Consider the following 27,066-nt stretch of genomic DNA (forward strand, 5'->3'; position numbering starts at 1 on the left):
AGAAAGGTAGTGTACAGCATCTCAACCAGCCTAAACAAAGCAGCTTGTTTATTATTATACTGTATATGCATTAGATGGCTGAGGTGAGTCCTAGGTACAGCGGCAAGCCAGCCTGTCTCCTCTCTCCCCAGGGACCCGCCCCACTGCAGGGGCCCCAATAACCAATTATATATATATATTCTAAAACAGCGAGGGGTTTGTCTGGGAAGACAGGTATTTTCCTCCCAACATGTGCGGCTGGGCTGGTTTCCAGCCAGGTGAGGTAAAATACCGGACCGGAGTTTAAGTGCCGTTCTGGGTTTTGGCAGCACCTGGCTGTCCTTAAATAGGCAGCTGGGCTCAGCAGCTGAGTCTCTGTTTTGGGATCTGAGGTTTTGTGCCGAACTGGAGGGATGAGATCCGTGTGCAGGAGGAACAGGCCCCCTAAAGCCTGCTGCGGACTACTGGAGGCAGAACTGGCAACAAGGTGACTTGTGCAATATGAACTTTCCATTGTGTGTGAATTAACACCAAAGACTGCAAAGTGACGTGTTGTTTTATGCAACTGCCGCAAGTGTGAATAAACACTGAAGTTTGAGTTAAGAACTTGTATTTTGCCTCTGTACTGCGTCCGCTTACCCTATCTACCAGAGCGAAACCCCACTCTCTCTCTCTCTATATATATATATATATATATATTATTGTAGCATCTTCCTACTGCTGTGTGAGAGGATATGATTTGCATGTTGCTGTACAGTGGGTCCCCAGAATGAATTTTACTGGTGGGACCTAATCCCCCCAGCCCGACACTGGCTCTGTGTACAATGTGACCTTGGCTGTACACAGATCTCCTCTCAGCCTCCTACCCCGTGGGTGGCTAGAATCCTTCTGCAGAGGGCACCACTCCCTCTACATATGCTGATTAACCCTACACTGGCTCAGTGACTTTTAAGGGAGGATCTGTCACTGTTTTTGCTGCCGACCCGCTCGCTTCCACTTAAGGGAGGCTAACTGAAAAACACTGTACCTCTGTATCCTCAGCTATCTGCAGACACAGACTTGGCATTTCTAGGGGCCCATGCAAAGTTATGTCTGGGGGCCCAAATCAGGATGGTCAGCCAGGAATCCAGCAGCGTATCCCTGTCAGTCCAGAACTGTATGAGAGTCCTTAGGACGCAGAACAGTTGAAAGCTGTGGCCAGGAGTGATTCTACTATTTCTGCTGCCGGAGGTGAAAATTTAAATGGTGTCCTGTGCCCACTGTGCTCCCTAATGTCCCCAAGTGCTATACTTATGAAATAACATTACCATACTAATAGTGTTCACAAAAGTCCACCAATAGTAATAATTCTCTCCCAGAGTGCCCTTATTAGTAATAGTGCCTCCTACAGTACCCCCAGTGGTTATAATGCTCCCCAGGAGTGCATCATTAGTAGCAACGCCATCCATATTATGTCTAATAATAATACCCCCACAGTACCCCCAGGGTTAATAATGCAGTTATAATGCCTCCTTGTAGTGCCTCTAGTATTTAATGCCCCTAGTATTTGGGATTGCTCCCCTGTAGTGCCAGCAGCAATTATAACTGACTCACCTGTCAGTGGGCCCTATGCAGTTGCTTGATGGTCTAGAGATTGCTACTGTCTATCTGCGCTCTCCTTATGGAGACAGACAGTTGTTGGGAGCGCTGCCTATTTCTTTCACATTATGTCATTGCTGTTGCTTCTCACTTGGTGGTACCGCCAGAAGCAAGATCCTCAGTTTGCCTCATGCTAGATGCGCCTCTGACAGCATGATGCTGCCACCACCATGCTTCACTGTAGGGCTGATATTGGGCAGGTGATGAGCAGTGCCTGTTTTTCTCCAGAAATGATGCTTAGAAGTGAGACCAACAATTTTTAATCCTGGTTTCTTGTTTCTCACAGTCTGAGAGTTTAGGTGCTTTTTTGCAAATTTCCCACAGGCTGCCGTGTCTTTTACTAAGGAGAGGCTCCTTTCTGGCCACTATTCCATAAAGCCCAAATTGATGGAGTGCTGCAGTGATGGTTGACCTTCTTGAAGTTTCTCCTATCTGCACACAGAATCATTTCTGGGATGGCCAGCTCTATGAAAAGGCCTGATTGTTCCAAATGTTTTACATTTAAGAATTATGGAGGCTTGGGAACTTTTAGTGCAGCAAGATTTTTTGGACCCTCTTCCAGATATGTGCCTCCATACAATCCTGTCTTTGAGCTCTATAGGCAGTTCTTTCATCCTCATGGCTTGGTTGTTGCTTTGATATGCATTATCAGCTCTCAAACATGATCAAGAGAAATGGGATACCCCAGATCTAAATTTCAGGTGTCATAGCAAAGGGTCTGAATACTTTTGTCCATGTGGAATTTTAGTTTTTCCTTTTAAATAAATTAGAAAAAAATCCTAAAATTGTGTTTTTACTTTATCATTATGTATTATTTTGTGCATACTGATGAGGGTTTTTTTTTTTTTTATATTAGCACAAGGCCACATCAAAACAAAATGTAAAAAAGTGACAGGGTCTTAAGACTTTCTGTATGCATTGTATATCTGAATTTTCAAAGCACAAATTCCACACAAAATGGAATCTGATTTTGTCAAAAGATCAGTCTAGTCTAAGATTAGGACAAAATACATTTTAAATTGGCCTTGAAATTCCAAAGTTTGATGTAACATTCAAAAAGGGCAGCATTCCTCACACCATGAAACCTAACAGCATCTCCTGCTTGTTCAGTTTCTGCAGGTGAGCTTTCTCAAGAGATTAACACCAGACACTGTATAGGAACTTGCAGCAGGAAAAACTAGTCTCCCTACCTCTATTATAGGAACTGAGTTAAGATGTTATGGCTGTGGACAGCAAACGTTCTGTTTTTGAAAAGTGAGTGCAGCTTTTGAGTATAATCAGGATCAGTTCAGGATAAGTAACAAAGTGACTCCACCAGCAGAATAGAGAGTACAGCTCTGGCATATAATACAGTCTGTAACTCACAATTAGTACAGGATAAGTAATGTAATGTATGTACACAGTGACACTACCAGCCGAATAGTGAGTTCAGCACTGGAGTATAATACATGATGTAACTCAGGATCAGTACAGGATAAGTAATGTAATATATGTACACAGTGACTCCACCAGCAGAATAGTGAGTGCAGCTCTGGAGTATAATACAGGATGTAACTCAGGATCAGTACAGGATAAGTAATGTAATATATGTACACAGTGATTCCACCAGCAGAATAGTGAGTGCAGCTCTGGAGTATAATACAGGATGTAACTCAGGATCAGTACAGGATAAGTAATGTAATGTACAGTGTGAGACCCTCTCAACTGGTAACACCTAGTTGGCAATTCATTTATAAAATTCTAGAGGTAATAGAGGCACAGCATAGACTCACAAGAATAGATGCTCCAGAACGGTCATTTAATGTGGGGTACAGCCATTTAAACACACGTGTCAGGAGTGGTGACAGGTAGTACTTAAAGTATCTCATTGCTGGAAGTCATGTTTTGGATGGACATCCCCTAAACTATAACCTCCTGAACCTGAATATGAAGAAATCTATCCTAGTGGTGCAATGATCAGTTTTCTCCAATAGTTCTTAGCATTGATGACTTCTTTATAGAGTTGCTGCGGCAGAGTGCCAGGGAAAGCATTACATCCAAGCTCAGAATTTAGAATAATCTTCTCCACTAACTTTATTGACGTCTCTTTTTGTTACACAGAGACTTTCAATAAGCTTTATATTGATCAGTCAAACTGGTGTTCATTTCTTCTGAATAATCGGTCACTTTGGGTTTTACTGAATTGTCCCAGAGAGGATTTTTTGGTCTAACCTTTGTTTAGGACTGTAAAGGTCACTTTACGAAAGAAAAAGGGAAAAAAGAGAGTAAGCAGCATGCATAGAGGTGTTTGCAAATCTCAGTAGGAGGTAGATTATGAAGAGCTAGACTGGATACTTCATGGATGCAAAATATTTAATACAAAAAGCCATGTCACAGCAGGGTAACGACCAATATGACCAACATTGTAGGTGACCCTAAAGTTGTCATCCAGTTTTCCTAGGGTTCTGATTTTAAAGGAAGGTGGCCATATTGCTCTCTAACCTATAGATAAATATATTTTATATATATAAATAATATATATTTTAGCTGTGTGTAGCTGGACAGAGTAGTCTCCATCGTCTCTCACATTCAGTACAGCATTGCTGTGGAAGCCAGTACACCCCAGCTCCTGCCTATGGTCTGACTCCTGATGTTCTTAGATGTTCTTGTCTCTGACCATTTACTCCATAAATGGTTCGTGTTTCAGTGCTTCTGTAATACATTTTTCCCCTTTATGAATACCAAACATTACAATATTTTATAATTCCTTAAACTTACTTTCAGTTAATTGATGTTATAGTTACAGTATGTGGACACTCTACACACTCAGGTCTCTAGCTTCGAATCAGTGTCTTCTCGAGAAAATGGGTCCGCCATGCTTGGGTCTTTCGTCCATTTATTCCACTTTTTGTGGCTTTATCTGTCTGCTCATCCTCTGCTTGGAGACACTCAGTTTGACCTTTATGATCGAAGGAACTTTTGAAAGGAAGAATAGTGGTGCCACACAGGGCACTGAAATGCTTAAATCAGCCCCCTAGCTCACTGAGCCCCCGATCAACTGTATCCAGTCCTTTATGATACTCTGCTCCAACAAATACTATGGTAGAGTATCCTAAAAGACTGAATACAGTTGATCCAGTCCTTTAAGATACTCTGCTCCAACAAATACTATGGTAGAACAGAAAGCTGTCATCTCTTTGGCCTGCTGTATGCTGTCATAAGCCAGAGGCCAATTCAGGTTTGTCGCCTATGAGGCTCCCAGAATGGATGCAACCAGGTGTGATATAGAGACGTCATCATACCAGTATGCTATTTATTGCTAACAAGGCAGGCTACAGACCGTCAGAGGCCTGTAGTCTGAGCTGCTCTCATCTCTGTGGGAATGGGGTTAGGTGAGTACTTTTACTGTATGAGGCACTTAAGGAGGCACTTTATTTTTGTGTGGAGCAATAGGGGGCACTTTCACAGCTTGGGGCACTTTATGTGTATTTTCACTGCCTGGGAAAATTATTTGTTTGAGACTATACTGGGTGGAGGGTAATTATAGTTAGGGACACATACGGTAGGGCAGCAGAAATCACAGTATCAGGTGAAGGAGCAGTCAGAATCATCCATCTTAATCATGATAGTCGAAACGCGTAGACCTTTGCACGTCTGGTCAGCCTATGGATTTTATAAAGAAAAAATAAAGAAAATTGGATTTTATCCTGAGCCTGTTGCTGGATTTTTTTCTATTGATTCTGATTGATTCCTGGTCCGTGATCCATGCACGGCAAGGAGGGCGGTGGGTGAGGTAAAATTCCCTTTTTTCTGTATTTCAGGTGAAGGAGCAGTATGGCACTTTAAAAAATGCAACAGGAAGGGAATTTTGTGTATAGGGTGGGGAGGGTGCTGTAAAAGCTACTATCCAAAGATGTCTAGGCAGCAGATTCTGCACAGACAAGTCATTTTCCACAGAACTTGTCATGGTGATCTGTGTAAGATGGAGAAGAGAAGGGAAAGTGAATGGCTTCAGTTAGACAGGACGTCACATGGAAGGTACTGAATTTAACTGTACTGTATTCACTTATCTGGTCTGCAGAGTGCCTGTGCAGATTTAGGATCTACTAAATGGTAGTTGAGCAGCAGCAACCTGACAATACCACCCAGTCGTGTGGCTTCTGGCTCTGTCTACTGTGTTACATCTAGAGTAGATTTGTCTTAAAAAGTAGGTGCATTTTATTCAAGTTCACAAAATGCCAGTCTTAAAAATCCCTCCTATGTTTTCAATGAAATATGAGAAGACTGTAGCAGGGATTGTAGAAGATCTTTGGAATATATCAGTAGTTTATATACGTATCTCCCATACTCCATTTTTTCTGCCCTGAACAAGAGGGAGTCTTGGCAAGGTAATAGGATAGGGATGTCACTAAGAATCCACTTTGCGTATTCTGGGGCTAAGACAGAAACACAAGCCTTTTCCACCTTAATTCCTGGAGCATCGGAAAGATCAATACAGTGTAGAGACCTTTGCATTTTTCATCATCTCTGTGCCAGTCAGCCTGTGAACAGGCAGCAGATGGGCTTATACGAGCTCGTGCCCAGTGACTGGATGCATATGTTTAGACTCGGAGCATCATTTATTAAAACCTTTCCTGGCAGAAGACTTAATTTCTACACTCTCTTTCCTCTTCCTGAAAGTTGAAATAAGAGAAGAAATCGCAAGCCTAAAGGGAGAAAGATGAAGTAGATGAGTGTTGACAGGCGCCAAGCATGGGAAAATTCACCTCCTTTCAACAACCGCCGCCCCCGCCTACAGTCTGCCTTACAAAAGTTACATGCATAAGTCATTAATTCTCAAAAACAAAACCGAATTTAACAACAGGCTTAGAGGGGTTTTCCATTTTTTAGATATCGATTACCTCGGTCATCAATATCAGATCAGTGCCACCCCCACCAATCAGCCATTTTCAGCTGCCATTGGCACTGGAAATAAAATAGTGAATGGAGGCAGAAGCAGAAGGTGAAAGCGTACTACTTTAAGCTCCCATTCACATGAAGGATGACCTGTCCAAAAGAAAACTGTAGATCATCGATATCTAAATAGTGTAATTCTTCTTTAATGTTACATAATACTCAAATTTTTATATATTATATTCATCATTTTTATGTCAATTTTTTTTTTCTAAAGATATTTTATATCTTAATATAGGCCCAATGTGAAGAAGAAATTCAAAGTGGACCCTTAGGCCCCTTTCACACGAGCGAGTATTCCGCGCGGGTGCAATGCTTGATGCGAACGCATTGCGCCCGGATTCATTCATTTCAGTGGAGCTGTGAACATGTGCGTTGGTTTTCACGCATCACTTGTGCGTTGCGTGAAAATCTCAGCATGTTCTATATTCTGCGATTTTCACACAACGCTGGCCGCATAGAAGTGAATGGGGCTGCATGAAAATCGCGACGCCTCCGCAAGCAAGTGCGGAGGCGATGCGTTTTTCACGGATGGTTGCTAAGAGATGTTTGTATACCTTCAGTTTTTTATCACGCGCGTGCAAAACGCATTAAATCGCATTGCACCAGCGCAAGAAAAACTGAACAACTGAACGCGATCGCAGACAAAACTGAATGACTATGTTTGTGAAATTTCACTGAACACATTCGCAACGCATCCGGACCTAATCCGTGCACACTTGTCTGCAAAGGGCCTTAGGGTTAACCTATATTTAAAGGGGTTGTCTTACATTGCACACAATGGGAAAAAGCGCCAGCCTCTCTGGTGGCTGCGACCATGGAAGCGCACATAGGTTGGTGCTTTTTTCAATAGTGTGCAAGCATGACCACTGCTGCTGGATTACAGGATGGTCATAACCATGGAAACGAGCAGTGTATAATGTGATGGAAAAATGAATCCAGCCAGCAAAGGAGGCAATAATCACAATACATTAGTAAATGGCTTGTATTAACTTCCTCTGCATAATAAATGCTATTTGCTGAAGTGAAACAACCTCTTTAACATAGAATACGCGCTGAAATCTCATGGAATAAAATGCCATGTGAACATACCATTAAATCGGAGATAAGCTTACTCATAAATGACTTCACAAATTTTTGACATATATGGTAGTTGCAAAATGGGTGACAAGGTCATCAAGGATTGTCAGACATTGTGATACGATCTGGGCCATGAGATTCCCACTAAAGGGGCTGTGGTGCTTCTTCCTGTCCGCTATGAGAGTATTACTGTTTGTCAGACTACCAGATCCTTGCATGACTTTTTAAACCTCAAGTTTTTGGTTGGTTGAAAAGTTGTGCCTTGTAAAATGACACATGGCTATTAGATACAGTGAAGCTACTCAAAAAGACCCTATATTTGAGTCACTCATCCCCCAGCTATATTTTTAGCCCTCTTTTTACCAGAAGACCATTTTCTCTGGCATTTTAGGTTGTCTCATGCTACAATAGCTGAAGGCCTGCTGGGAAGAACTAGAGGCAACACTGTGATTTTTTATTATTAAGCCATACTCTGCGCCAGTCTTTTACATTAGGACAGATAGCAAAGAAATGCAAAGAAGGCAATGATGGTCAAGGTCTATACCTATAGTTTCCACTGTAAGAGAACAATGCCTTTATAGGGAAAAAAATCTGTAATAATCAGAAGCTCTTCCTACAAGGTAGACTCCACAGTTTTATAGATTTTCCTGCAGTAAATGTTTAATTTAGTCTCAGCGGTCAAATAAACTGATGCCTCAGGTTGTTCATTTATACTGTATTGGTAGTTGGAAGTGGTCTTCTAAGAATATGAATACCAATGAGACTGGATAATCAAATGCTTTGTTGAAGAAGACCGTAATGTGGAAAGACTTGATTGAAATAATATGTTAAGACATTTAAACTGTATCGTTGGCTATGCATATGTTAATAATGGTGCTAAAACAATAAAGATACGTGTGCATCAGTGAGCTTAATTATTTCTTATTTCTTAGAAATTATCTTTGATGTTTGGTTTGTAGGTTTGTTTCAGGAGAAACCTCGGAGCCTTCAAAACAACATTCGGACCTCATCAGACAAGAAGAAGAGAGGTTCACTGTCAACATGGAACAATAAGATGGCCATCGGTGACATTGGCCATGAGGGTGAGTTGGGTTGCAACATCCAATATTGCTATTTAACCCATCCACTAGTCATCATCTTTGTGTATTTGAAAGTCACATCAATGGTGCTCAATGGGTCACATAGGTGACATAAAGGAAAACATCAGTATTATATATTGCAGGTAGTAGATGTTACAGTTTTCCCATTAGGACCCAGATGCTTCAAGTTATGTCTCTGACTTAATAGATTGTTCTTTAACCCATTGTTGCATTAGGTTATGCTCATGTGTCAAAAAGTGATGCTATTTCAAAAAATATTACTGTGTTTTTCTATTTTAGCTATCAAGTATTATGTGGATAAGGCAAAGTTCACATAACATATATACACTAGGAAATTTTCCACCAGATATACAACCATAGACTCGGTGGCATAACTAGAAATGACTAGGCCCCACAGCAAATTTTTGAATAGACCCCCCACCCTGCAACTTCTTCGCCACCCCCTCCTCCCGTGCAACCCTAACTTCTGTGGCTAGTTAGGATTGTTCTATCAGACAAGACCCAGCAGCCGCTCCATCCCTGTGTATAATGTCATTGTATTATGTTGAGGGGGCCCTGATGATAAAATATTTTAGTCTTCTTCCTGGGTGGGCCCCTGCTGAGTTTTGGGCACTTCCCCTATAGCAACACCCATGCATATACTTTTATTAGCTAAGAGTGTCTTTGCCCTGTGTGAGTCATTACACCTTTACCTTAGCTGTACTTTAGACATTTATTGTGATTGTCTTGTTTGGAGGTGGGTAAGACGTTTCTCCTAATAGGAAGACAATTTTTCAACTAACTTTAAGACATTTTTTAATCTTCTGGATTAACAGTACTGGATAATAAGTAGAACTTGAAGCATGTTTTTCTGTATTACAATAGTTCACCTGACCTGATCATCTATAACTTCTCAGATTTACAGAGAACAGTATATGTCACCAGATGTAAATGGGAAGGAAGGGCCACCATTTACCGACTATCCTTAAATGCTTCCGCTATACCCCCCTGGCTATCTACCCTGCCTGGGGATGATGAAGTGACCTCATTTCAGGTAAGAAAACGATCATAGTCCTTTATATATTTAGTAAATTCATGTTCTTGTATTGGAGATATATAACGTATCATAGTAATGGGTTTGGAAACCTTTGGGTATTTAAAGGGGTTGTCTGCTTAATTTATATTGATGACCTATCTCAGGATATGTCATCAATATTACATCTGTGGGAGTACGACTTGTGGCACCCCCGACAATTGGCTGTTTGAAGAGAAAGCAGCACTCCTATGAGTGCTGCTTTCTCTTCAATGTTTACCTGCTTGCTGTCGCAAACCACAGCGGTAAGCAGGTGTAATTACATCTCAGCCGTTCCATTCACTTCAATGGGACAGCTTTGTAGTATTCACTTGAATAGGAAGGAGCTGTCCCATTGAAGAGAATGGGACGGCGGAGTTGTAATCACACCTGCTCACCACTGGGGTTGCGACGGCGAGTAGGTAAACATTGAAGATAAGCCAAACATAAAGATAAACAGGCGGCACTCACCAATCGGTGCAATCTTCTTTTATTTCCTCCAGAGCTGAGTACATCAAAGCTGAATACATCGAGGCTGGATACATTAGCGGCTGGGGGCGGACATACATACATACATTGCAGTAACAGAATAGATGGCTATATCCTGGCCGTATATGCTGTTACTGCACTGTATGTATGTATGTCCGCCCCCAGCCGCTAATGTGCTCAGCTTTTATGTATCCAGCCTCGATGTACTCAGCTCTGGAGGAAATAAAAGAAGATTGCACCGATTGGTGAGTGCCGCCTGTTTATCTTTATGGTTGGCATGTTTTCAAGTCTATTTTTGGGCTAAGCACCAGCAGGTTTGTGTAGTTTGCACCCGATATGCAAATGTGACATTGCCTGTTCGGCAGAGGAAGTTAAACGCAGTGCCACTTGGACTATTTTCTAATAAGTGTTGTTATAGACATTGAAGATAAGGCGGCGCTCATCAAGCAGCTGATGGGTGGGGTTGTCAGGAGTCGGCACCCTGCTGATCTGATATTGATGACCTATCCTGAGGATACTGTAGATCATCAATAAAAGCGGACAACCCCTTTAAGATTGAAAGTGAGCATCACATGACACATTCCTTTAATGGTCTTGTCCAGAAATATAAAAAACATGACTGCTTTCTTGAAAAACAGTGCTGTACCTGTCCATAGGTTGCGTGTAGTATTGCAGCTCAGTCCCATTCACTTAACTGGAACTAAACTGCAATACCTGACACATCCCATGGACAGCTGTGGTTCTGTTCAGAGGATGACCAGTTCAGTCCCCTTGATTCAAGCTGCACTAATTTGTAACTAAGCATCAGGTAACCCATCAGTTGGAATCATTTTGTCAGGTTATTTGGATGTGTTTGGGTCGCACTGTCGAACTGTTGCAAATATTTGTCAGACCAATGTGTCTACTTATGAGTGAGCAAAGCATCTCATCATTTGGTTCCATTCACCCTTCTCGAGTGTTGTAGGACCTACCAGGTAGTAGAGGGTCAATCTTAGGTAGACATTTCCCATTTGTGCCCCTATCAATGTCAAAAAGAACATTATGGGCAACCAGGGCCATTTTCAGAACATCCTTCAGCATCTCAGTGTATGTGACCAGCCTCGCCATATTTACTTATTTACTTGATAAAAATGTAGGAAATCTATTTTGAAAAGATTTTTTGCTTCATTCCCGAGGTAAAAACGTGTTAATTCAATTCTTATCATCTGGATTAGATGTTAACCTTGATGGAGCTCTGGTGTAGTCATTGCTAGGTGACAGCAAATATGAGTTGTGATAAAATGGGTTGATTTTGGAGTTATCTGCTAATATGGATTGCCTGTAAACCATTGATTTTTCTTATTATGAGGTAAATTCCTATAGAATTATGTAGATTTGAAATGAAAGCTGTGATTATGGGGGATAAACACAGGGGCAGACACTGACTGAAGCTTGTGAGGACCCTTGTCACGTACAGCTTATATTAGATGTGCAGATAATTGTGCAGATCATTGCTAACAAGTATTCGCATGAACGCTCGTTATTAAGAATCTGGCAGTGTAATACTGCTGCTGATTACCAATGAACGAGCAATGCACAAATGCCAAATACACGTGCCACTTGCACACTGGACACATTCCACACATACCACACTGGACAAATACCACACAAGCCACTTGCACACTGGATAGATTCCGCACATGTGCCACTTGCATACTGGAGACATACCAGACATGGGCCACTCACCACTGGACAAAGGCTACACATGTCATACCACACATATGCCACTTGCACATTGGGCACATACCTCAACCGTTTTGTTGTACACTGGATACATGCCACACATGCACTACTCACACATTGGAAAAAGGCCGCACATGTTTCACACACAAACCATACACGTGCCACTTGCATATTGGACGTATAACATGCACATATCACTTGCGCACTGAACACATGCCACACATTTTTCACACATACACTGGGCACATGAGCACATACAGTACAGACCAAAAGTTTGGACACACCTTCTTATTCAAAGAGTTTTCTTTATTTTGATGACTATGAAGGCATCAAAACTATGAATTAACACATGTGGAATTATATACATAACAAACAAGTGTGAAACAACTGAAAATATGTCATATTCTAGATTCTTCAAAGTAGCCACCTTTTGCTTTGATTACTGCTTTGCACACTCTTGGCATTCTCTTGATGAGCTTCAAGAGGTAGTCCCCTGAAATGGTCTTCCAACAGTCTTGAAGGAGTTCCCAGAGATGCTTAGCACTTGTTGGCCCTTTTGCCTTCACTCTGCGGTCCAGCTCACCCCAAACCATCTCGATTGGGTTCAGGTCCGGTGACTGTGGAGGCCAGGTCATCTGGCGCAGCACCCCATCACTCTCCGTCATGGTCAAATAGCCCTTACTTTCAAAGTTTTCCCAATTTTTCGGCTTACTGACTGACCTTCATTTCTTAAAGTAATGATGGCCACTTGTTTTTCTTTACTTAGCTGCTTTTTTCTTGCCATAATACAAATTCTAACAGTCTATTCAGTAGGACTATCAGCTGTGTATCCACCTGACTTCTCCTCAACGCAACTGATGGTCCCAACCCCATTTATAAGGCAAGAAATCCCACTTAGTAAACCTGACAGGGCACACCTGTGAAGTGAAAACCATTTCAGGGGACGACCTCTTGAAGCTCATCAAGAGAATGCCAAGAGTGTGCAAAGCAGTAATCAAAGCAAAAGGTGGCTACTTTGAAGAACCTAGAATATGACATATTTTCAGTTGTTTCACACTTGTTTGTTATGTATATAATTCCACATGTGTTAATTCATAGTTTTGATGCCTTCAGTGTGAATCTACAATTTTCATAGTCATGAAAATAAAGAAAACTCTTTGAATGAGAAGGTGTGTCCAAACTTTTGGTCTGTACTGTACCTCACACAGGTCACTTGTACATTGGACACATACCACACACATATCACACATCACCATCATCAAAGTAACCTTTGTCAGCAACTGACAGCCCTTGCTGGTGGCTCTATGGAGTCAGAGAGGCCCCCCTCCACTCTGCACAGGTGAAATGTCCCCCAGGACTAGCCTGATGTATGAAATCTCTGCTGCTCACTAGGGATTACTGGAGCTCTGTCCACTCACTGTCCACTCAAGGCCTATAGAACCTACACCCACTATAGGGTCCATGGGCCATTAGATCGGTTTATGACCTAGTGCAACCAATCATATTTTTGCATGAACAGTGTAGGAAATTGTACAAATAAATGTCCATCTTACAGCTCTCATTTAAATCATTCTGAGGTCGGTTTGATATATTTTCCTCAGATATGACTCCTTTGTAATGGAGACAAATGGCCTATTGATAAGTTAAAAGGAAATTCCACCTTAATTTAGGGTTTGACATGTTATAGAGAAATGGAATCCATGACTTGAAACTTCAGCAAATTTCTAAAAATAATTGGGTCAGAGATGTTGTTAAAATGCAACACGCTGCTTCTTCAGAAGACACATGAAACTTGACCAGCTCCTATAGATTCAGTGTCAAAAAAAATGCATGGGATTCTACAGTATGTGGAAGCATTAGGTAGAGTGGAATATCAGTTTTGGGAGTTCAACCTATATTCACATATTGGCCTTCAACAGAAGGGTGTATTGCACCCAACTATTCAACTGGCTATATTCTGTAGTTTGGATCGTTCAGTGGTCTACGGTTTGGCATATGGATGTTGCAGTGCAATGCAGACTGAAACACGACCATTGATCATGAACACCAAGGGTTCACTAACTTTTTTGTGCATACATTTTAGTATTAAGCTTTACACTATTGTATATTATTCTTCTGCTTTGAGTTATGCCATGAATATGAAAAGGTTAAATGTAAGAAACAAAAATACCAAAAAAAATAAGCTCGCCCCCCCACCCCCCGCCTTGCTGCCCTATCGGCAGTGTTTGGCTGTGATGAGCAGATTGAGCTCGGGGGGTCATGTTGATGCTCTGTGTTCTCATTACTAAAGACTGAAATCTCTTTAGCGCTGCTGCCCGGCAGCCGCTTCTCTCCACTTGTTGGGCTGGGGAATGATGAAGTGTTACATTAGAACACAGACATGTCTCCCTTGTTTAAAATAATTTCACCATTGTGCAGACCTATTATTATAGCATCTTAAGCAGGGTCTGAAGGAAGTGTCTACGGATGAGCTCCTAAGGATTAGCTTCATCGCTTAAGGACGGGCAAATGTGACACAAAGGATAACGATTTTCTTGGCAGAAATCTGAGGCTGCGGAGCTCTTCTAAGCAGCTCATATCTTGCCAAGCATTCAGCGCGATCCTGCCCGAGTGCTGATTTGCATCAGTGTAGATAACACAAATGGGAGGCAGCCGAGAGGCAGCCCGCACCAGTCATGTTGTGTATCCTTGTGTTAGGGAGAAAATGTATTTTTTGTACCATCTGAGGGAACCCTCCCACTTCCGTAGAGGTGGGTGGGATGCAGGGTTGCCAGCCATCCAGAAACTTCCAGACAGGCCATAAAAACAGGTGACTTTTTTCCTGTGTCTGTAATTTTTTTTGTAGGCGGGTGGTACTTGACTAGATTATTTTGGTGGTAATTATCATTGTACAGCTCTCAGTAAATGCTGGTAATGAGTTCTTATCAGTAGATTGAGCTATAGACCTGTATTAATTATAATCTTTATCATTCATTATGGATTTCCAACTTGTCCGTAAAAAATGTTGGCTGTCTGTGATTTTGGAATAAGTTGTCAAGAACAATTCTGGTTCGCAACCCTAGTGGGATGCCCCCTTCCCCCTCCATCAGCCAAATGGCTCATCCTTAGGCCTCTTGCACACAAAAAGAAGACACTCGCCTTTTCCAAGCAGCTCTGTTCTAGCGGTCCTTCTGCATCGTCTGGTCCCTTGTGGGCCGGAAGTTAGATGTCCCATCCATTGTCACATACAATGCTGCAGCCATGCTCTGTCCTCAGTGGTTACATGTCCCCAGGCAGCAGGGATGGAATCATCAGCGCTGGAATGCAGCTGCTTGGAAGAGGTCAGGGTTATTTTTTCTTTATTGTAAACACATTCCAGCCGTTAATTAGTTTTTGATTTAGGAGTTGGACAACCCCTTTAAAAAAAAATATTACATCATGGTCCTTGACCACAGTGACAAAATTTACCTTCACGGCTGAAATGTTCCAAATGGCTGCTCACATTTTTGATTCACCATCAACTAGCAAGACCAGTCATTTTGCGCTAAATTTCCAAACAGTGGTGGGCCGAAATCATCCATTCGGACTACATCACTAGCCTAAATATGCAACATGCAATATTGGGGAAGACTCCTTTGATCATGCTATAACACATGGCTGTCTACAACATTATAACACATGACAGACATCCCAGGATGTACAAGAGATACTTGCAAAGCAATACTTACATCCTACCTAGGATGACGTTCTAGGTGGGGTCCCCCGAATGTGTGTGTGCCACAGAGTTTAAACCTTTTAGCCCCTCCTCCAGTGTGCAGCACTCATGTCTCTGAGATCACTCAGGAATGTGGTCTTATCAGCACGATGGGGATGGTTACTACATTACAAGGCACATCATTACACAGAATGGTAATAATAAATGGGAACAGAATTAAAGGGACAGAACCAATCAGTACAATAGATAGATAGATAGATAGATAGATAGATAGATAGATAGATAGATAGATAGATAGTTGATCACTTGTTAATTATTTCCCATTGTTTAGCCAGTAAGACAGGAAATTTGTTCATCTCCAGGTGGCACCAGAAACTCTTCACATCATGTTTCAGTGATGTCTCAGGGGTATCATAATAACTGTATGATGGGTGGTATTCTATTCTAATGGTAAAACCCATTAAGAATCTGGTGCTCTCTCAATGTTGCAGTATGTCAGTAGGGCTCATTATACACGGGGCCCTCTGGAGCTCAGATCTCAGGGTGTCACATTGTAAATGTTTGTTTTCGTTAATCCATTGTTTAGGTGTATAAGATTCCTTACGGTAACTACACCTGGAAGCTGACAGCTTGTATGTCCACCATAGGGCTGAAGACAGAAATCTGTCCCAAGAAATGGATGATCACCTCCTCAGGGTGCGACACACGGAGAGGATGGAAATTTGACTTCAGTTTCTATGCTGCAGATAAGGAGCAGTCCTATGCAAGGTATTAATGCTGCCACAATGTGAAACATCTTAAACCTGCAAAAGAAAGACCACTCCCTGTATGTAGTGCTACCTCTAAACTGGAAAACCACCAAGGAAACTATAAAGGGTACTGTCACCACTTACAGTTTATATATAAATAATTATTTTTGTAAATACATTACATTACTGATCCTGACTTATAGCATATTATGCAACAATGTTCCCAACAGAATAGTGAATACAGCTCTGGAGTATAACACAGGATGTAACTGAATTAATACAATATAAGCAATGTTGGATGTATGTACTGTACACAGTGTCTCCACCAACAGAACAGTGAGTGCAGCTCTGGGGTATAATACAGGCTGAAACTCAGTATCAGTACTGGATAAGTAATCTAATGCATGTATGCAGTGATTCCACCAGCAGAATAGTGAGTGCAGCTCTGGAATATAATGCAGGATGTAACTCAGGATCAGTACAGCATAAGTAATGTATGTACACAGTGACTCCACAAGCTGAATAGTGAGTGCAGCTCTGGAGTATAATACAGGACGTAACTCAATATCAGTACAGAATAAGTATTTTAATGTATGTACACAATTGGTCAGATTTACTACTGAAAATGCACCATAATTTTGAATCAATTTAAAAAAAATTGATTAAAAAACAAACAAACAGGTGCACATGCCTTTTACCATGTTAACGATAGGTTTGATACACTGTTGAACATATATTCTGCCTTGTCTGACAAAGGGAGCCTAGCTTAATGGCAAAGGGCATTCTGTTTTGACATTCATTAAGCCAACAAATAGCTAATGTACATTTAGAATAGACAGTCTTAAGATGCCCTAGATTTATCATCCAGCATGGGCCACCTTTAAAAATCTGTCACAGAGTAACCCTTTCACTCCCAAGGACATATCTCTTACATCTTACGGCTACTGATGGCTGGATCTTTCTCAGTGCCACCTGCAATACTTCCTGAGATACAGCCATTAGAAACGGGTCCCATATACCTGCAGCTCTCATTTATGCTGTATAAATCTGGTGGTAGGGCAGCTAGCACTGATTGTCAGCTTTAAAACAGACCTGGCTCATATGTCTACTGCTACACAACCTGAGACATTAAGACAATCCTCCACATCTTCAGCTGGCTGTTAGAGAATGGGGAGAAGGGGCAATGGGGGTGTGCTGACAGGCTGCAGGGAGAAGATAGAATTAGATACTCATCTCTCCCTGTCCACGATCCCAGGGGGAGGGTAACTTGGACTTCTGTGCATGCTATCAACCCCCCTTTGACCATCAATCAGAAAGCATACCTGCACTCTTATTGTCACATACTGTGGGGGTCTTTCTTTTTCATAAAAAGAGTGAAAAGATTACCACTTGCTCATCTAATCATAGTTAGGCTGTTTACTGACACCATGACACACCACGGGGGTCATGGCATCAAATAAGTTGCACCAAACACTTGCACCACACACATAAATAAAGTTTACATTTTACATTGTCCCTATCCTGTCCATACTCGGTCTATAAAGTAAAATATACAGAGTCTGCTTCTCTAGTCATAACCATTATACACTGCAGTAATAGTGATAATGATTTCTGTCAGATGGAAAAGATTTCTGACAGACAGAAAATACACTTTTGCTCACTGTCAACATAAATGATCATTTTCAATTACTATAATATGGATGCAATACTGGGTCCTCCAGCGGTTCATCAGAACTAGAGGTATGGACCTGTAACTCATTCTCAGATAAACTACAGGAGGTTCAGGTGTGGTGTCCATAATACAGGAGTAATAAAGCCCCCATAATATACTTGTCTGAAAACGGCCTTAATTAAAGGGGTTGTGCAGCCGTTATTATTGATGACTTATCGTCAGGATAGGTCATCAATATCAGCTGTGAGACGAGGAGGCGGAACTCCATGCAAGCGCCGCTTCCTCGTCTCCAGTGGAGCGGTGAGTACTTTATTACACTACAATCCAGAGACCAAGTGCAGTGTAATAAAGAGGAAGCGGTGTCCACCTCCTCTTCAAACAACTAGATTGACGATAGATCATCAATATTAACGGCCGGACATTGTTTTAGGCTTAGAAATGTATCATTTTTAATGAGGATTACAGTTTGTATAGTGGGATGGAGAATGATATGCTATAAAATTCCCAATACCTGGAGACAAAAGTGCTTTTTTTGCATTTCTCTAACACATGCAACATTAAACTTGGGCATGTGGTATGTATGACCTCTTGTGGTATGTGCTATATATAATACATCTTACAGGGTTTTTCAAGGGTATGTTTTAGACTGATAGACTGTATATTTTAGTTGGAGATTTTAGTCCAATTTCTGATTATGATGCTTGCTGCAGGTGCCTGTGTACATCAATTAAGCTCTATTTTTTGTGCATATTAAGCTGTGTGCTGTCAGAAAATGTAGATTTTGGTAGCATAACGGTGGTGTGCCGTAAACATATTAATCACATATGCAGATGATGAGCAGTTATTGCATGGTCTCTCTTGTAGTGTTTTTAAGAGCACAAGCTCTTGTTGATGGATGTGCTTGTGGTATATTTAAGCTTTGCACACCTCTATATACTGTACAGGGGCGTAACTACCATAGTGGCAGCACTGGCAGACCATGTGACTGCTATGGGGCCCCTGGGCAGGAGGGGGCCCAGTTGGGATCATCCCCTCTTCTACTGGGGGGTGAAAACTTGGTCAGGACCTTCTAAGGCAGTGATGGCTAACCTCCGCCTCTCAAGCTGTGGTGAAACTACGACTCCCAGCATGCTCCGTTCATTTCTATGGAGTTCTGAGAACAGCCAAGCAAGTGTGCATTTGGGAGTTGTAGTTTTACCACAGCTGGAGTGCCGGAGGTTAGCCATCACAGTTCTAAGGGCTAATGCACACAAACGTATTTTATTTCAGTGTCCGTTCAGGTCTTTTTGCGGACCGTATGCGGTACCATTCATTTTAATAGGTCTGCAAAAAAAAAACTGAAGTTACTCCGAGTGCGTTTCATTTCTGTATGTCCGTATTTCCGTTCCACAAAAAAAATAGAACATGTCCTATTATTGTCTGCATTACGGACAAGAATAGGACTGTTCTATTAGGGGCCAGCTGTTCCATTCTGCAAAATACGGAATGCACATGGATGTCTTCCGTATTTTTTGTGGATCCCTTTTTTTTTGCGGACCAAAAAGTACATACATTTGTGTGCATTAGCCCTAAAGGAACTACCTTTAGCAAATGAAGCAGTGGAAAAATGGCCCAAGGGTCATTGAAAAGAGTTTAGGCGGAAACCCCTCCGTCCTGTGTGGGTTTGATCGTTGCTATGGGGCCCTTACTTCTCTATGTACCGTCACTGATACTGTATATCTTTTTATATTGTCTTCATCGTTCTAGTAATTTTAAGAAGTTGTATGCGTGTAACGTAAGACCTAAGTGGTATGCATGAACTCTGTACAGGTGGAACTTTTATTTTTAAGAGGAGTGGAGTACATAACTTTCTGTTTGGGTTACACTTTACCCACTTACATAAACTGTATTTTTATGAAAAAATTACATTTTGATGCAAAATTGCATGAACGTGTCTGTGTGTATAAATTGCTGAGTGTTTTTTGACAGTCTACTAAGTATTTGCTTTGTACTGTAGATAATAGTCCAGAATTGTGATGACAGATTCCCTTTAAGGACATCACTCACCTGTATCACCTTGTACCTACTATTGTTGGTGAGAGTGCCCCTAGTAACAGCATTAGTGTTTAGCGAAGCAAAGCATTCGAAATTCGGAATTTGGTCCTAATTTTAGGAAAAATTTAATTCTAATTTCTGAATTTCCTCGCGCTTCGTGGTAACAAATTTTGTCTAAAATGGCGGCTGGAGTTGTCTTAGCAAAAAGGGGGAAAAAAATGTACCATTTTCTACCCCTAGTTTAGACGTAAAAATGGTCTAAATGTAAGACAGCTAGGAAGCTGTCTTACATTTAGGCCTCATGCACACGACCGTTCCGTTTTTTGCAGTCCGCAAACCGCGGATCCTCAAAAAACAGAAGCCGTCCATGTGCCTTCCGCAATTTGCGGAACGGAACGGACGGCCCATTGTAGACATGACTATTCTTGTCCGCAAAACGGACAAGAATAGGACATGCTATTTTTTTTGCGGGGCCTCGGAACGGAGCAACGGATGCGGACAGCACACGGAGTGCTGTCCGTATCTTTTGCGGCCCCATTGATGTGAATGAGTCCGCATCCGAGCCGCAAAAACTGCGGCTCGGATGCGGACCCGAAAAACGGTCGTGTGCATGAGGCCTTAGAAGCAGCAGTGGATCCGCTGGAGTTATGTAGAGGCCGGCGCCTCTTCATAACTCCAACTGATCCACCGCCAGCTATATGGGATATTAAGACTGGCGTATAAAATGCTGGTCTTAATAAATGACCCCCATAATGTACTGGAATGCAATCAGTCCAGAAGGTGGATCCTACCAGTGATCAGCTGCTACCACTAGGGGGAGCTGTGAGATGCTGCACTGCAGGAGAAAAGTGATATTACACAGTGTCCTTTCAAATTAATATGCCGAATCCTCTAAAGCAGGAGCATCTCTTTGCCTTGGTTCCTCACTCTGGAGCATTTAGGACGGTCCTGGGCTGGAATACCATATCCCCCATGCCTTCCATAGTCTATAATGGGGATAGTGGTCACGGGTTGTCCTATTGGCACAGCCCCTTTAAGAGCTTATCGAAGGCTGTTTCTGAATGAGAGGGCCTGTTCTGCGGGTTTTGATGTTTTTTGCTGTATCTTTGCTGTAGTCTTCTGAGCAGAATATTCAACATTGAATTGATAAAACATTTATAGTCACTTTACAGCGTTTGAAATTACAAAGTAGAAAGCCAAGTCTGCAGCTATTAAAGTTTTGATAGTGCTGCTTGGAATAAGTTAACATCTGTGGCTTCATTAACATTAAAAAGAAAATCCAGGATTTCCTGTATATCTGCTTCTTGCCTGTCACACAATAGGCTTACATTAAATGTGCTGTAAAATGAAAGGAAAATTGTGTTCTTAAAGGGGTTATCCAGTTTAAAGCTTTTTTTAATATACAATTCTGAATTATATGATCCTCACATCTCGGCCCCGAGGAGAGCAGTTATGAAGACGTTCTCTTGCCCTGGAGGGCCTGTACTGTGTTGCTCTGAAAACCCACTGGTTTGAATGGACGATGTGTAGTGTTTCATTTCTCCTGTGGTAGCGCTAAGGGGGAGATTTATCAAACTGGTGTAAAGTACAACCGGCTTAGTTGCCCATAGCAACCAATCTGATTCCACCTTTCATTTTTGACAGCTCATTTTGAAAACGAAAGGTGGAATCTGATTGGTTTCTACAAGCAACTAAGCCAGTTGTACTTTACACCCTGAGCACTTAGGGGGTCATTTATTAACCAGAAATACACCTAAATTAGGAGTATTATTGGCACAGATTGTGGTGAAAAGGTCCTTTGTTGCAATCTGCCACTTTTCGACGTTCGCACCAAAAGTGGGCGTGGCGCAGACAGGGTCTCATTTACCATTTTCTATGCCTGTTTTAGACGTAGAAAATGGTCTAAATGTAAGACAGCAAGGAAGCTGCCTTACATTTAGAAGCTGTGGTGGATGCGCCGAAGTTTTGGAGAGGCCGGCTGGCGTCTAAAATGCCTAAATGTGCCCCTTACTGTTAGATATCCCAACAGATCGCTGACAGTCCTAGCCAAGTGATACACTTTTACCAGGCTAGTCTCAGGAGGCCTTTCTAAAGCAGACAACACCTGATCTTTGTTCTTTTTCACTGCAATGTAGAGGAAGGAGAGTGTCACCTTTTTAACCCCCTATGATCAGTAGCAAAGTGTATTAAGTACAAGATTCATGGGCAGCCACACCTTTGTTGGTCAGCAGACCGACAGAGGACACAGTACTGGTGTGTGTCTGTGTATTCTGGGGTTGTACTAAATTTTGGAATATATAAGCGATCTATCTTCTAAATTTTTATTTTATTATTATTATTTTTGACTAATTTTATTAAATTTTTTCCTTTCTCCACAGAAAGCTATATTTTACATTGGTGCATAAAAACCCCACTCATGGGAGAGTGTGCGCTTCTGCCTCCGGATGTCTTGGATCGGGGTCAGATGTGTCAAACAGAGGATTTTTCTATGTACCCACTGAGAAAGGTAAGTCTGAGCTCCGCCATTACATGCCGCATTCATGTTAGAGGTTTTAAATGTATAAATGCTATGTGCAATTAGGGTCACGATTTAAAGGCCATGCACACCTTTGGGGGCAATTTATTTTTATCATTGCATTGTACTCATTATGAGGTAAAATTATTTTTTCAATTGGTCTTTATTAAAAAAATATGGAGTCCTTTTTTCTGTACAGAGCTGAAATACTGTGATAGAGGGATCTTAATTTGGGGAGCTGACGGGCTCCTTATCCCTGCTGTCTGACATTATAAACACTCATTATAGCTCAGTTACTGATAAGGGTACTTTCACACTAGCGTTATTCTTTTCCGGCATAGAGTTCCGTCACAGGGGCTCTATACCGGAAAAGAACTGATCAGTTTTATCCTAATGCATTCTGAATGGAGAGTAATCCGTTCAGTTTGCATCAGGATGTCTTCAGTTCAGTCGTTTTGACTGATCAGGCAAAAGAGAAAACCGCAGCATGCTACGGTTTTCTCTCCGGCGAAAAAAACTGAAGACTGGCATTTTTTCCCATAGGAATGTATTAGCGCCGGATCCGGCATTCAGAATACCGGAATGCCGGATCCGTCCTTCCGGCCTGCGCATGCGCAGACCGGTAAAAATGTGAAAAAATGTACAAGACGGATCCGTCTGTCCGCATGACAAGCGGAGAGACGGATCCGTCCTTGCAATGCATTTGTGAGACGGATCCGCATCCGGATCCGTCTCACAAATGCTTTCAGTCAGCGGCAGATCGGCGGATCCGGCGGGCAGTTCCGACGACGGAACTGCCCGCCAGATCACACTGCCGCAAGTGTAAATGTGGCTTAAATAAGTGTTTATGACCTCTTAGTAAATTACAGATAAGGGTTATTTGATGACCGGTGTTCCATGTTATTTCCCTACCCTCGTCACTTCCTGTTGTGACGCGGCCGCACCGGACATTACGTTCCCAGCTTTGGAAGGAGGTGTGCCGCGCAGGCACACAACGACAGGGTAGAGAAATTTCACACCAGAGTTGGGGAGAAGAGGCCACCTAATTCTTTTGCGCCTTACCTCTCAACTGGCTCCAGATGATCAGACACCGCGCGTGCGCAGTGAGTGGTAGGGATATTTAATAGAACAAATGGCCATCGGATCTCCCTACCCCCACAGTGCGCAGGCGCGGTGATTGGATGGATGTTCGGTATAAGAGATGTCCCTGTCCGCTGGTGCGCACGCACAGTGTATCCTGACGGGAGTAGTTAGCCGCACTGTCCCGTAATTTTTCCCTACCCTCTAACCGCTGCTGAGGCTCCCGGCGCATGCGCAGTGTTGGCCGGTGCGGCCGTGTCACAACAGGAAGTGACGAGGGTAGGGAAATTTCACAGGTTGGGGAAATTTCACGGAACTCCGGCACAAAGTGAAAGTGAAAGTAGGATACTGTCACAAGGGTGTCAAGAGCCACGTCTGACTCCGTTATACCCGGGGTCAGGAAGTCGCAGCGGGTGGCTGCGCGTTCGATGTACAAAGACAGTTTCGTAATGGTAGCTTTCTGGGTTTGCCTTGCAATCCTTTTTGGCTCACTCAGGGATCCGTAGTTTCTCCTCCTCAGCTGTTTCTTGTCCAGCAATCCCAACCTCCTTATATTCCCATCTCCCACTTCTCTGGTTGCCAGATATAGAGCTTCCTGCCTGGACTTCTATACTGACCCACTGGAGCTGTGTAGCTGTATTCCCTGGTTGTTGTTCCAGAACGTTACCCTCCGGATCCCTGTTGGGCCTTGGTGGTTTGCTGTTGTCGCCCACCTGGGATTATATGTTTTGTCTGTATTGTCTGTCCTCTCCTTGGTGTTTTCCTTTATTGTCAGTGGTGCGGACTAGTGATCCCACCGCCCCGTTCACTACATAGGGCTCATCTTAGGGAAAGCCAGGGTTTGGGCACGTGATCGGCGTACGGGTGAGGAACCCGTCTAGGGATGTCAGGGCAGTCAGGTGCCAGCCGCAAGGTGAGTCAGGGGTTACCACCTTTCCCTCTCCCTTGGACAGGGCCTTCCCATTTCCCTCCCTTTGCGTGACGCCGGTCATTACAGATACACACAGCTAGAAAAGCAGTTAACCCTTTGTGACAGAACGGCTCAATATTTTTAATAAAGACCAATTCAAAAAATGATTTTTGGCCTAAAATGAGTAAAATGCAATCATAAAATAAAATTGCCCTCAGAGGTGTACATAGTCTTTAACCACCTCCGGACCGCCTAACGCAGGATCGCGTTCCGGAGGTGGCAGCCCTGCGCACAGTCACGCATATATGCGTCATCTCGCGAGACGCGAGATTTCCTGTGAACGCGCGCACACAGGCGCGCGCGCTCACAGGAACGGAAGGTAAGAGAGTTGATCTCCAGCCTGCCAGCGGCGATCGTTCGCTGGCAGGCTGGAGATGTGTTTTTTTTAACCCCTAACAGGTATATTAGACGCTGTTTTGATAACAGCGTCTAATATACCTGCTACCTGGTCCTCTGGTGGTCCCCTTTGTTTGGATCGACCACCAGAGGACACAGGTAGCTCAGTAAAGTCCCACCAAGCACCACTACACTACACTACACCCCCCCCCCGTCACTTATTAACCCCTTATTAGCCCCTGATCACCCCTGATCACCCCATATAGACTCCCTGATCACCCCCCTGTCATTGATCACCCCCCTGTCATTGATTACCCCCCTGTAAAGCTCCATTCAGATGTCCGCATGATTTTTACGGATCCACTGATAGATGGATCAGATCCGCAAAACGCATCCGGACGTCTGAATGAAGCCTTACAGGGGCGTGATCAATGACTGTGGTTATCACCCCATATAGACTCCCTGATCACCCCCCCTGTCATTGATTACACCCCTGTCATTGATCAACCCCCTGTAAAGCTCCATTCAGACGTCCGCATGATTTTTACGGATGCACTGATAGATGGATCCGATCCTCAAAACGCATCCGGACGTCTGAATGAAGCCTTACAGGGGCATGATCAATGACTGTGGTGATCACCCCATATAGACTCCCTGATCACCCCCCTGTAAAGCTCCATTCAGATGTCCGCATGATTTTTACGGATGCACTGATAGATGGATCCGATCCTCAAAACGCATCCGGACGTCTGAATGAAGCCTTACAGGGGCATGATCAATGACTGTGGTGATCACCCCATATAGACTCCCTGATCACCCCCCTGTAAAGCTCCATTCAGATGTCCGCATGATTTTTACGGATGCACTGATAGATGGATCCGATCCGCAAAACGCATCCGGACGTCTGAATGAAGCCTTACAGGGGCATGATCAATGACTGTGGTGATCACCCCATATAGACTCCCTGATCACCCCCCTGTCATTGATCACCCCGCTGTAAAGCTCCATTCAGATGTCCGCATGATTTTTACGGATGCACTGATAGATGGATCCGATCCGCAAAACGCATCCGGACGTCTGAATGAAGCCTTACAGGGGCATGATCAATGACTGTGGTGATCACCCCATATAGACTCCCTGATCACCCCCCTGTCATTGATCACCCCGCTGTAAAGCTCCATTCAGATGTCCGCATGATTTTTACGGATGCACTGATAGATGGATCCGCAAAACGCATCCGGACGTCTGAATGAAGCCTTACAGGGGCATGATCAATGACTGTGGTGATCACCCCATATAGACTCCCTGATCACCCCCCTGTAAAGCTCCATTCAGATGTCCGCATGATTTTTACGGATGCACTGATAGATGGATCCGATCCGCAAAACGCATCCGGACGTCTGAATGAAGCCTTACAGGGGCATGATCAATGACTGTGGTGATCACCCCATATAGACTCCCTGATCACCCCCCTGTCATTGATCACCCCCCTGTAAAGCTCCATTCAGATGTCCGCATGATTTTTACGGATGCACTGATAGATGGATCCGATCCGCAAAACGCATCCGGACGTCTGAATGAAGCCTTACAGGGGCATGATCAATGACTGTGGTGATCACCCCATATAGACTCCCTGATCACCCCCCTGTCATTGATCACCCCCCTGTAAAGCTCCATTCAGATGTCCGCATGATTTTTACGGATGCACTGATAGATGGATCCGATCCGCAAAACGCATCCGGACGTCTGAATGAAGCCTTACAGGGGCATGATCAATGACTGTGGTGATCACCCCATATAGACTCCCTGATCACCCCCCTGTCATTGATTACCCCCCTGTAAAGCTCCATTCAGATGTCCGCATGATTTTTACGGATGCACTGATAGATGGATCGGATCCGCAAAACGCATCCGGACGTCTGAATGAAGCCTTACAGGGGCATGATCAATGACTGTGGTGATCACCCCATATAGACTCCCTGATCACCCCCCTGTCATTGATCAACCCCCCTGTCATTGATCAAC

The 27,066-nt window shown here is 43.1% G+C and overlaps 1 protein-coding gene across 1 annotated transcript in view; it reads left to right on the plus strand.

The window, feature by feature from the left end:
* Nucleotides 1-27,066, plus strand: part of DISP3 (dispatched RND transporter family member 3) — a 144,479-nt gene that overhangs the window by 92,568 nt on the left and 24,845 nt on the right. The window contains exons 11-14 of the mRNA XM_040430370.1: nucleotides 8,589-8,711; nucleotides 9,626-9,762; nucleotides 16,272-16,453; nucleotides 22,519-22,646. Coding sequence (XP_040286304.1) covers nucleotides 8,589-8,711; nucleotides 9,626-9,762; nucleotides 16,272-16,453; nucleotides 22,519-22,646 — 570 coding nt within the window. The remainder of the gene's footprint in view (nucleotides 1-8,588; nucleotides 8,712-9,625; nucleotides 9,763-16,271; nucleotides 16,454-22,518; nucleotides 22,647-27,066) is intronic.

The sequence above is a fragment of the Bufo bufo genome, chromosome 1, assembly GCF_905171765.1.
Source record: "Bufo bufo chromosome 1, aBufBuf1.1, whole genome shotgun sequence".
Taxonomy (NCBI): Eukaryota; Metazoa; Chordata; class Amphibia; order Anura; family Bufonidae; genus Bufo; species Bufo bufo.